At 33.8% G+C, this 13,043-nt stretch overlaps 1 protein-coding gene across 2 annotated transcripts in view; it reads left to right on the top strand.

Moving 5' to 3' along the window:
- The window catches only part of FCHO2 (FCH and mu domain containing endocytic adaptor 2), a 106,706-nt gene that overhangs the window by 10,667 nt on the left and 82,996 nt on the right, over positions 1-13,043 (top strand). For both annotated transcript variants that reach the window (XM_074328841.1, XM_074328840.1), the window contains exon 2: positions 3,068-3,159. In XM_074328841.1, the coding sequence (XP_074184942.1) occupies positions 3,068-3,159 (92 nt within the window). The remainder of the gene's footprint in view (positions 1-3,067; positions 3,160-13,043) is intronic.

Below are 13,043 nucleotides of genomic sequence, written 5' to 3'. Positions count from 1 at the left end.
TAAAGCAGCATGTGTCAGTGTCTGTTCCTTTTTATTACCAAATTGTATTCCATTTTATGGATATACCTCATTTTGTCCATCTATTTATCAGTTGATGGATAGTTAGGTTGTTCTCAACATTAGGTTATTATTGGCTATTATAAATAATTGTGTCTTGCTTTTTTCCCACAGTATACCTGGGCAGATTTTTAAAATTAATACTTAAAAATGTGCCAATTTTTTTCCTTCACGATCTTTTAAAAAACACTATATGTATTTCATTGTAGGATATACTGTCATTTAAGGTAATGTTAATGGATGTTTTCGAATTGTTTGATGTTTTACTATTATAACCAGTGCTGCAGTGAATATTCTTCCACATTTATTTTTGTATGTGTGTTAACTGTGATAGAGGTTTCTAAAAGTGGAATTTCTGGATCAAAGGGCATGAACATTTATGGTTTTAGTAAAATATTGAAGACCAGAAAATATCATTAGCTGTAATTCTATTTGATAATAAAGGTCTATTGTTATTTGTACATTCCTGTATTTTTAGTTAGCCAAGGAAAAGCAAGTTCTGCCTGTTTGAGTTAACAGGATACGTGAAGAAAAAAAATTTTGTGTTGAAAATAACAGGAACATAACCACTTCAAGGTCTATCGTGATAAAATGGATGTGCAATTCAGAGATGCTTATTTTACTTTTCTTTAAATTAGAACCACCTACTGAAAACATCGGGGGTTCCTATGAAAGTTATAGAACCTGATGGGAGTACTTTTAGTTAAAAATACTGGATAATCTCAAATGGTGTAGAATTATAATGAGTTATGATTGTCAGTTTCAAGAGTGTCTCCCCATTTCCCCAGAATTTCCAATATTTTGTGCAGGTGAAGACTGAAGCCAAATAGATATAGACCTGAGCTCCAGTGCTGTGTCCTACTATATTTTTTCACATATATCTGTGTATATTTAATACATTGTTATCTTATCAAGGCTAAAAAGTAAGTTTTTTACAAGGCGACAATAAAACCTGGGTTCTTTGTTAGACACCTTGACATTGAAGTTTTTTTTTTAAAGAGTGTCATTTGAGGTATTAGTTTTTTTGCTTTATTTTTGCCAAACAAAACCTTATGATCAGGAAATAGTTTTGTTAATAGGTTTGTGAAATTGTTAAAGAAAATGGTGTCTAGAGTCAGACTCATGACATTTTTTTTGACTTCAGTAAATGAATGAATCCCCAAATGGATTTATAATCATGCAGGAGGGTGTTTATGTTTAGTTGTTAGTGCCTTTTGAGGTTGGCTGCTTCTTCATTACATCCTTATTAGGATGAGTTTTCCTTTTCTTTTCAAGTGAAGACCTGGTACTGTTTCCTAAGATATGTTATTGTTACTATATTAAGGTTATATATGTTGTATAATAAGCAAATTAATAAACCTCATACCCTCTATTGGGAATTTTAAGTAATATGTTGTTTGGATGTCTGAATGTTACAAGGAGCATATTCCTTCGAGAACCCAGAGTTCTGAATATAATTTAACCTTTTCTTTATTGCTTAGTGTTTATAGTACTGTAACAGTGAAACAGTTCTCAGGGCCTTCTTGCTCCAATTACAAGATGGTCTCCAAGTACTTGTCTGCTTTAAAAAAAATAAGATTTTATTCTTTCCCTTGTAAGACTGATAAATATTATTTCTTCTAATAGTCTGTGATGATTTGACTAGCCTTTCACTCCCAATTCTTTTTCCAGTTTACCCTTTAAATACACATAATGCACATTGGGAACCCAAGTAACTTGACGTGTTAGCATCATGTGCAAATGAGAACTAGTAGGTGTCAGATGAGAGCTTCGGAGCACGAGAGCTTCAGATTTTGGATTTTATGGTTTTAGGTTTCAGGTTTGGTGTTTTCAGGGTTCATGAATATATTATGGAAGTTGGTGGATCATCTAATCATTTGTAGTTTCTGTATTATATTCAAGTAATGGAATGAATCCCTTGGAAGATTCAGGCCCTTCAATATTTTGTCTGTAATTTTATTTACTAATCTGCATGATGATGTTATTTTTGGTTGCTATAGACTAGTGATAACGGTTACTTCAAAGAATATTCTTATTTTGGTTGGAATAAATTTGCGTGAAAAACCCAGGGAGAGTAAAAAATTAAAGTTAGATAATAAATTTCTTCTTGAACGTGAAAAATTATATATTATATTATCTCATTAAAATAAGACATTTTAATTTGTTGTATTGTATGGCAGACTAATTACTATTAGCTGACAGGTTTATTAGGGATCACTTATTTAATTCTTCATTATTTTATTTTTGCTGAAAAATGAAAACCGAAGAGAGTTGTTGAGCTTGGTTTATTAATAAATAATCTTTTATTTCACCTATAACATTGATATTTCTAATGTTTTCTTTGCTGTGACTTGCTAATTTAGTATTTATTGGATTAAACAGCAGTAAGAGTTTTGCAGGATTGTGTAGTGGTCTGGTTCTGTTTATTTCCTATTAGTTGAGGACTAGACAATAGATTGTCACTGTTCTTTTGTTAAAATTTTATCTACTTTCTCACTTACCAAGTTGTTTAAGTTTACTGACTTACATTTGCAGTTGTATTTTGTGGTATTCAGTGCTTATATGATTAATAATATGCTGTCTTGACTCAGAATTCAAGATTTAGTTATTTTGAAGCACAGACTTTGAGTTAAATAATCAGAAATCCCTGAATGCATGTTAAAGAATTGGGATTTGGTAATGTACTTAAAGAGGTCCGTGTTTATCTTTTCTAAGTTATGCTGCATATTATTTCTTAAAATTTCAGACTTAGTTTCATTAATATACCGTTATGAGTGATTAGAGTATGATACGTATGTGGTTGTATATGTATGTATATATAATAAATTCTAAACTTTATGAAACCTTGTAGTATTTCTTTGATACAGTTTAAAGTCATACAATGAGCAACAATCCTTAAAAAAAGACAGCTCACCTGAGCATCAGAATTGCATATTAGTTAGCATAGGATTATTCTTAAGTCATTTTGATCTCTGTTTTTTTTTAAACTAAAAATCTTTTTAAATTGTAGGGGGAAAAAAATAGTGGCTTTGATGTCCTTTACCATAATATGAAACATGGACAGATATCGACGAAAGAACTAGCAGATTTTGTAAGAGAAAGGTATGTATTTTTTAAAGTCATTTAACAATTCATTACATGTTAAATTTTAGACTATAAATACTTGAGAAAGATTGGGTTGGATTTGGATTAAGGTAATCAACTACAGTTATTAAAAGTATAGTGTAGTTATACTTGAGAGTAGTGGTTATCTGTGATCTATACACTGAGGGCTAAGTTGTAGCTCCAGGTGGCTTGAAAATACTATCTACATATTTTTTATTGAATATGCTAGCAAGGTGATAAAATAGAAAATTGCGGAACTTTATAGGATAAAATATTACCATTTCTTTAAATAAAAATCATTAAGACATAGTAAAATAATTTGAAGAACAAGTTTATCGAACTTGTAGTTTAATTATGTATTATTATAACTTTTATTTTTAAAAAGTCCTCTATATATTTGTAAATTCTGCAAATTTATAAAATCTGATTGTCTTTGAGACTCTTAGGATATAGTAGTCAATTTAGAAACGATTAAAAATCAGTTTAATTTGATTTCATTAAAGCTGTTTTGTGGCAAGCCCCACTTGTAATTTTTATATGAACACATTTAAAATCTTTACCTTGATAATATAGGGACATTTTGCCTTTAGATCATTCATTTATTCTTTCAACAATATAGTCGTCATATAGTCCATGTCTGCTGCGTGCGAGGCATTTGTCCAGATTCTGGGAATATAGTGGTAAAGATACAACCACTGCCTTCATGGAGTTTACTGACTGGTAGGAATTGGGGAACAAACTGTTTCATTTAACACTTACCCTCTTAAGGCTTCCATCTCTCTCATGGAGTTAAGAGGCAGTCCAAAAGCTCTAAGTACTATGGAGGAAGCTATCCCTGGCTGGCGTCTATACAGCATTGGCAGGAGTAAAGGAGAGGTCTCAGAACGCTGCATCGCTGGCATGTCCCCTAGCCTTCCTTCTTCCCGACACTTCCATCACTACTGGAACTGTCTACCTTGACACCATCAGGCAGTTGTCATTATGCCTTTTAGCCATGTTTATGTCAGTCACCATAAGAAGTCCAGGACCCCTGGGCCATCCCTTCTTGACCTAGAATCTAACCGCTTTATATTTCTGTGAGCAGTGAGACAACCCCTCCTTTCACTCCCCCTTCCCTACTTTATTTTTCTTCATGGCAGGGAATTTTGTCATTTTTGCTTATTGCTCTTTCCTGCACTTGGGATAGTGCTTGTTCCTTTAGCAAACACCTCAGTAAAGATTTTTTGATAGAATGACTCTAACTTCACTATCCAAATCCAAGATATTATCCTATTCCAATCCATTAATTTGGCCTGAACGGCAGCGATAGCATCTAACTGGTCTATCTACGTTCATTCTTGGTCTCCTGCAATTTGTTTTCTGCACTGTAATTGGAATGCTTTTGTTACCTCTCCTGTTTAAACCGTTTCAGAGGCGTCCCAGTGCCCTTAAGATAGGCCTGCATGGTCTGACCTAGAACTACCTTTCAAGCTTTAGGTCACACCAGAATTCTTATTATTCCCTCTCCAGAGACGTTGACCGTATTATTGACAGGGCTTCTTCTGGTCCACGCTTTGTACATGCTTATTCCTCTCTTCACCTAGTTAATGCCTGTTTATACTTTAGAGCTCAGCAATGTGGTCACTTTTACAGGAATTCTTTTCCTAATCTTTCTGACTAGGTCAAAAACACCTCTTACAATCTCAATCAACATCATAATTTGCTACATTTTGACATATGCGTACACTCATGTTCATCATCCCCTTTGTACTCTCACTCCTGTCCCTTCTTCGCATCCCTAAGCAACCACTCATTTTCTTTCTCTTTTTTTAACCACTCATTTGTTTCTGACACTTATGTTAGTTTGCATTTTCTAGAATTTTATATGAATTGAATCATGCAGAATGTACTCCGTCTCATGCTTTCACTCCGTATAATTATTTTGAGATTGATCCATGTTGCATGTATCAGTGATTCATTCATTTTTACTGTTGAGTAGTATTTCATTTATGGATACATCACAGTTTGTCCATTCATCTGTCAAAGTTATACCTATTTTTTGAACTCCGTATTAAGTATATCAATTTAATCGTATAGTAGGTATTCTTTTGCCTAATTCTTGTTACTCAGCACTATTTGTGAGATTCATTTGTATTGAGTTGAGTATAATTCATTTACAACACTATTTAACATTAAATTGTATACATATACCAAAATATATTTATCTACTCTTGGCAGACATTTGGGTTGTTTCCAGTTTTTTGCTATTATAGGTAATACTGCTTTGAATATTCTTGCACATGTGTCTTGGTATACATATACATACTCGTGTTAGGTATTATATATACCCTGGAGTGGAATTGCCAGGTCATGGAGTATGCACGTGCTCAACTCTAGTAGATAATGCTAGAGAATTTTCTAAGGTGGTTGAACCAGTTTATGCCAGCAGCCTTGTTTGATAGTTCCAGTGGCTCCATGTCATTCAGAGAAGTAATATCTTATTGTGGTTTTAATGTATATTTCCCTGATGAATAATGAGGTTGAGCATCATTTTATGTTTTTTGGCCATTGCATTTTCTCTTTTATGAAGTACCTAGTCATCTCTTGCCTATTTTTCTGTTTCTTCTCCCCCTTTTTAAAAAATAAATTGAAGGAATTCTTTATAGATTCTGGGTAAAAGCACTTCGTTAGTTACATGTTACAAATTTATATAAACAGTTGATTTTTATATACTGACTTTGTGTTCAGCAACCAGACAATTCTTGCTTATTCTGATAATTTATCTGTAGATTCTTTTGGATTTTCTATGTGTACGATCATCTCCTGCAAATGACAGGTTTTATCTCTTCCTTTCCAATCCTTTATACCTTTTATTTTTTCTTCTTGAATTATTGTACTGGCTAATAGCTCCAGTGTAATGCTAATAGCAATGGTGATGGTAGACATTCTTAAATATGGTGTATTTGTTCTAGTTTTTTTCCTACTGTTAGATTATTGAATTCCCTTTTACATACTATTTTGATAAGGTTTTTGTTTTTCCTTTTTTAAAAATCATGTATGGATGTTAAATTTGGTAAAATACTTTTCCTGCATCTATTGAGATGATAGGTCTTTCCTTTTCTTTTTTTTCTCCACCTTGTTAATCTGAATTACATTGAATTTTGAATGTTAACTTCCATTGCTGGTATAAACTCAACTTGGTGGAGATAGTATTGTCCTTTTTATATACTGGTGGATCAGTTTGCTTCTATTTTATTTAGAATTTTTGCATGTATATCTGTGAGCAGGATTGGCCTGAAAATTTCCTTTATCTAAATGTCCTTGTTAGGTTTTGATGTCAAGGTTTGTTAGCCTCAGAAAATGAGTTGGGGAGCATACCCTATTTTTGTATTCTCTGGAAAAATTTGTGGAAGATTATAGTTTCTTCGTTATATGTTTCATAGAATAGAATATGCTGGTCAAGTCCTTTGTGCTTGGAATTGTCTTGTAGGGAGGTTTTAAATTACATACCATTTCCCCAAAAATAAGACCTAGCTGGACAATCAGCTCTAATGCGTTTTTTGGAGCAAAAATTAATATAAAACCTGGTGTTATGTTATATGAGACCTGGTATTATATATTATGTTCTATTATAATATCATACCCAGTCTTATGGTAAAATAAGACTGGGTCTTATATTAATTTTTACTCCAAAAGATGCATTAGAGCTGATTGTCCGGCTAGGTCTTATTTTTGGGGCAACATGGTAGTTAATTTCTTTAATAGTTACAGGCTATTCAGCTATTCTAGTTCTTCTGTAAGTTTAGTAAGTTATATTTTTAAGGAATTTTTCCATTTCATCTAAATTTTCAAATTTATTGGCCAGAAGTTATTCTTAAAAATATTTTTTTTAAAGATGTTTTTTTTTATTGGGGAAGGGGAACAGGACTTTATGGAGGAACAGTGTTTACTTCCAGGACTTTTTTCCAAGTCAAGTTGTTGTCCTTTCAATCCTAGTTGTGGAGGGTGCCATTCAGCGTACAGTTATCCTTTCAGTCTTAGTTGTGGAGGGCGCAGCTCAGCTCCAGGTCCAGTTGCCATTTTCTAGTTGCAGGGGGCGCAGCCCAGCATCCCTTGCGGGAGTCGAACTGGCAACCTTGTGGTTGTAGAGGACACATTCCAACCAACTGAGCCATCCGGGAGCTCGGAGGCAGCTCAGCTCAAGGTGCCGTGTTCAATCTTAGTTGCAGGGGGCGCTGCCCACCATCCCTTGCGGGACTCGAGGAGTTGAACTAGCAACCTTGTGGTTGAGAGCCCACTGGCCCATGTGGGAATCGAACCGGCAGCCTTCGGAGTTAGGAGCACGGAGCTCTAACCGCCTGAGTCACCGGGCCGGCCCGGGATTTCCTATTCTTAATATTTTTTAATGAACTTTTAAAATGTCTGCAGGATCTGTACTGATGTCCCAGTTTTCATTTCTGATGGTTTGTGCCTTCTCTTTTCCATGATCAGTCTCATTTGGCATTTGTTGATTTTAGTAGTTTTTATTAACAACCAGCTATTGGATTTGTTGATCTTCTTTTTGTGTATTAATTTTCTATTTTATTAGCTATTATTAGCTTTTGTTCCTTATTTCCATTGACTTTGTATTGAGTTTGCTGTTCTTTTTTCTAACTTTTTGAGATGAATGCATAACTTAATGATTTTCAATGCTTTCCCCCCCACAATATATTCGTTTAAGTCTATATAGTTTCACTCAAGCATTGCTTTTGTTTTGCACCCATTAGTTTTGAGAATAGGGTTTTCGTTATATTGAGTTTTAATATGTTTTGTGTCATTTTGCTGTCTCCTTTGCTTCCTGGGTTATTTCGAAGTTTATTTCTTAATTCCCAAATATATATTGATTTCTAAGGAATATTTTTGGTATTGATTATAACAGGGGTGTCCAAACTTTTTTCAACGTATTTTAACAAGGGCCATATGCGGTAAAAACAGCTGGGCCACTCATTCGAGGTGAAGTACGTATTGCCTCACCTGGTTTATTTAAGTAAACTAATATATTTTTGGAATTTGCTGTGGGCCAATTAACAATGGATGCGGACTGCAGTTGGCCCGTGGGCCACAGTTTTGACACCCCTGGATTATACACTGAATTGCATTGTGGTTAGAGAACATACTCTGTATGATTTCAGTGTCTTGAAATTTGTTGACATTTGGTTTATGGAATAGGATAGAGTCAAATTTGATAATATCTGTACGTATCTGAAAAGACTGCATTTTGTATTTGTTGTATGTAAGGTTCTGTATATATTTATTATGGTAAGTTTGTGAATTCTGTTCTTCATTTCTGATATATCGTCAATGGTGTTTGGTGGCTTTTTGTTTTTGTTTTTGTTTTCATCCTCACTTTATCAGTTTCTGAGAGAGTTGCACTGAAATCTCTCATTTTGAGGGTGATTTTTGTCTGTTTATCCATGTAGTCTGTCAGTTTTTTGCTTTATACATTTGAGGCCATGCTAGTAGGTGGATGTAAATTTAAAACTGTTACATCTTCAGGTGAATTGAAAGTTTTTATCATTACAAAGTGTCCTTTTATATCTCTTACAGTGTTTTTTGCCTTGCAGTCTACATTGTTGTCACTATAATGTCATCAGTTTGGTTTGGTTAGTGTTTGCATGGTACATATTTTTTTTCTTTTCCTTGCTGTGTCCTTGTGGTTTAGATGTGTTTCTTTCTTATTTTTAAAGGCATTTTGTCAATCTTTATCTTTTAATTGGAGTATTTAGTTAATTGCATTCAGTATAATAACAGATATATTTATTTTCATGTCTGTTGTCTCAGAGGTTGTCAATCTTTTTTTGTACAGGTACAGAAAATAAATATTTTAGGCTTTGGTGCTATCCAGTCTCCTTTGGAGCTGTTCAACTGCTGTTTTCATACAAAAGCAGCCAGAGTCAGCACATAAACAAATGAACATGGCTATGTTTTAATAAAACTTTATTTACAAAAACAAGCAGTGGACCAGATTTGGCTGATGGTGTTGTAGTTTACCAACCCCTGTACTGCTTTGGTTTTGTTTTTATTTATTCTACTTGTTTTATATGTTTTCCTCCTCTTTCTTGCCTTTTGGCCTATTCTTTAAAAATTCTATTTTCTTCTATTAGCTTAGAAATAACACCCTTTTGTACTATTCTTTTAGTGCTTACCCTAGAGATTATAACATCATACTTCCTTGACCTGTTAACTTCTAATAATAATTGGTACTTTTACCCTCTTCCTGAAAATGTAGGAAGCTTATAACACTATCACTTCCTGACTTCTATACTTTATATGCCATTTGTATGTTTGTGTGTAACTTTTTACTGTGGAAATTAAAAGATTTTCATTTTAAAAAACTTTTTATTGTGGAAATATACACTTATATGCCATTTTTGTTCTGTATTTCTTTAACTTTTTATTATGGAATATTTCAAACTTAAAAAATAGAGAAAATATTATAAACCACTAAGTAATGAGCTATAATACAGTTTCACCAATTATTAGTACTTTGCCAGTCTTGTTTAGAGCAATTCCCTGGCATCAAATTGTTACGTCCATAGATATTTACATATGTGTCTCTAACAACTAAGGACTTAAAGAATAATACTCATCCAACAAAATTAATGATAATTTAAAAAATATATTCTAATATATTTTTTGTTCTCAGGTTGTTAACGTATTTTATTCTATATTTTTAGGATTTTTGTATAGTCATTATTTAGATTTATTAAAGTTATTTACTTTTTTTCCTGATACTTGTCCTGGATTGTTTTTCTTCTGTTTTAAAAACATATTTTTAATATTCTCTTTAATGTGGATTTGCTGGTGATGAATTCTCAGTCTTTGTTAGTCTGAGCATAGCTCTGTCTTCATTTGAAAAACTTTTATTATGGACAATTTCAGGCATATAAAACGTACAGGAAAATTATGAACTTAATACAGTAATACTTTGGTATTCAAGCGTCTTCGTTGATGAACACTTCGGTTTATAAATATGTAAACCCGGCAGTAAATGCTTTGGTTTTCGAACATGTCTCGGAAGTCGAACATGTCACACTGCTTCCGCTGAGTGCAAGATCCTGAGGCCTAGCTGTCGGCTGTATTTGAATGTTTCAGAACTCGAACGGTCTTCTGGAATGATTACGTTAGAAAACCGAGGTACCACTGTATAGTGAACTTCCATGTTGCAACCAAGGTTCAACAGTTACCAAATTATGGCCAGTCTTCTTCCATCTATTCCATACCACTACTTTTTGAATTGTTATGAAGCAAATCTCAGATTTAGAAACATTACATTTCATCTGTTAACATTTCAGATGTATCTGTAGAAGGTAAGGGCTTTCAAAAAAAAAACATAACCATCACCTGGTTTCTAAAAATACAGTATTAGTTCCTTAGTATCACCAAATATCTAGTCATTGCTCAGTTTTCCTCGATTGTCATACACACACAGAGTACATGTAGTTGGTTTCCTCCAATCAGGATCCCAGCAAGATTTATACATTACATTTGGTTGATATGATTTTTGAATCTCTTACTCTGTAGATTTCCCTACCTGCTCCTGAACTTTTGTTTTTGTTGAAGAAACCAAATAATTTGTTCTATAGAGGGTCCCATATCCTGGAATATGCTAATTGCATAGTCATACTTTTATGCAACATTTTCCTTTACTCCTATATTTCTTGTAAATTGTCATTGAAATCTAGCAGCTTGATCAGATTCAGTTCAATATTTTGACAAAAGTACTAAGTAAGTTGTGTGCACTTCCACGGGAGGTACATATTAATAATATCTGGTTATATCTGTTTTGTGGTGCTAGCCATTGACGATCATCACCTAGATCTGTTATTTCATTAGGGGTTTACTTTCATTAATATTTTTGCTGGGTATAGAATTCTAAAAAAAAAGGAAAAAAAAAGGATTTTTTTAGAGCAGGTTTAGGTTCACAACAAAACTGAGAGGAAGGCACAGAGGTTTCCCATATACCCCCTGCTCCCACACATGCAGAGCCTCCTCCATTATCGACATCACACTCCAGAATGATACTTTTTTTTTTTTTTTTTTTAACCAAGAATGAACCTACACTGACACATCATAATCACCCATAGTCCATAGTTTACCTTGGGGTTCACTTTTAGTATTGTACATTCTATGGGTTGGACAAGGGTGTAATGACATATATCTAATAGTGTCATGCAGAGTGTTTTCACTGCCCTAAGAATCTTCTGTTTATTGTCTCCATAGTTTTGACAGTATAGTTTGAATCATACAATGCATAATAGCTTTTCCAGGTTGGCTTCTTTCACTTAGTAATATGTATAAGGTTCCCCCACGTCTTTTCATGGCTGGGTAGCTCTTTTTTTTTAAGTGTTGAATAATATTCCATTGTCTGGATTTACCACAGTTTATTTATCCATTCACCTACTGAAGGATATCTTGGTTGCTTCCAAGTTTTGACAATTATGGATAAAGCTGCTGTGTAATCATCCATGTGTAGGTTTTTGTGTGGACCTAAGTTTGCAGCTCCTTTGGGTAGATACCAAGGAAGACGATTGCTGGATTATAGGGTACAAATATGTTTAGTTTTATAAGAAACTGCCAAACTATCCTCCGAAGTGGCTGTATCATTTTGCATTCTCACCAGCAGTTCCTTTTGTTCCACATCCTTGCCAGTATTTGGTGTTGTCAGTGTTCCAGACTTTGGCCGTTTTATTAGGTATATAATGGTATCGCGTTTTAATTTGCATTTTCCTGATGACGTATGATGTGGAGCATCTTTTCATATGCTTATTTTTCCATCTGTATATCATCTTCGGCGAGGTGTCTGTTAAGGCCTTTGGCCCATTTTTTAATCAGATTGTTTTTCTTACTGTTGAGTTTTAAGAGTTCTTTTATATATAGGATAATAATCCTTTTTCAGGTGTGCCTTTTGCAGATAGTTTCTCCCAGTCTGTGACTTGTTTTCTCATTTTCTTGATAATTATCTTTCACAGAGCAGAAATTTAAATTTTAATGAAGTCCAGCTTATCAATGATTTCTTTCACAGATTGTGTCTTTGGTATTGTATCTAAAAAGACATCTTCTCACCTCTCTTCTAGTTTACTATACCCAAGGGCCATCTAGGTTTTCTCCTGTGTTACCTTTTTAGAGTTTCATAGGTTTGTGTTTTACTTTTTTGTCTTTGATTTTCAGCAGTTTTACTATGGTGTAACTAGTTATAGATATCTTTTTATTTATCCTTTTAAGGTTTGTTGGGCTGCTTGGATCTGTGGTTTGATGATCTTTTGTCAGTTTTGGAAAATACTCCATTGTTTTCTCTGCAGGTATTTCTTCTGACCCATTCTTTCTCACTTTACAACATATGTTAGGGGGTTTTTTTGCTTTGTCCTTTGTCCTTTATTTCTCTTTTCTGTTTTATATCCTTTTGTCTCTTTGCGCTTTATTCCAGGAGAGTTTTCTTACCTCTCTTCTAGTTTACTAATTTTCGCTACTGTGTATTGAATCTGCTGTTAGACCTTATCCATTGAGATACTAATTTTTGTTATATTTTTCAGACATAGAAATTGTTTTTCAAATTTGCTCCACTTCTTAAAAGTGATTTCTAGTTCTCTACTGAAATTCTTGATTTAATCTATCACCTTGAACATAATACATAAACTCATAAGGTCTAAGTTTTATAACTTCAGCTTTTGGGACATTGCTAATTTGTTCCCATTTTTTTTGTTGTTCATCTTGTCTTGCCTCCCTGTATGCCTGGTGGTTTCATGAACGTATGTGTATAAAGCATCCAGACAGGATCCAATATCAGGATTTGAAGAGATACAGGTTGCAGTCCCTTTGAGGACTTGCCTACTTATGGTTCATCCTTACTCTCTGAGTCTCCA

This window comes from Rhinolophus sinicus, linkage group LG03 (assembly GCF_036562045.2).
Source record: "Rhinolophus sinicus isolate RSC01 linkage group LG03, ASM3656204v1, whole genome shotgun sequence".
NCBI lineage: Eukaryota > Metazoa > Chordata > Mammalia > Chiroptera > Rhinolophidae > Rhinolophus > Rhinolophus sinicus.
This window is presented reverse-complemented; position numbering and strand designations above follow the sequence as displayed.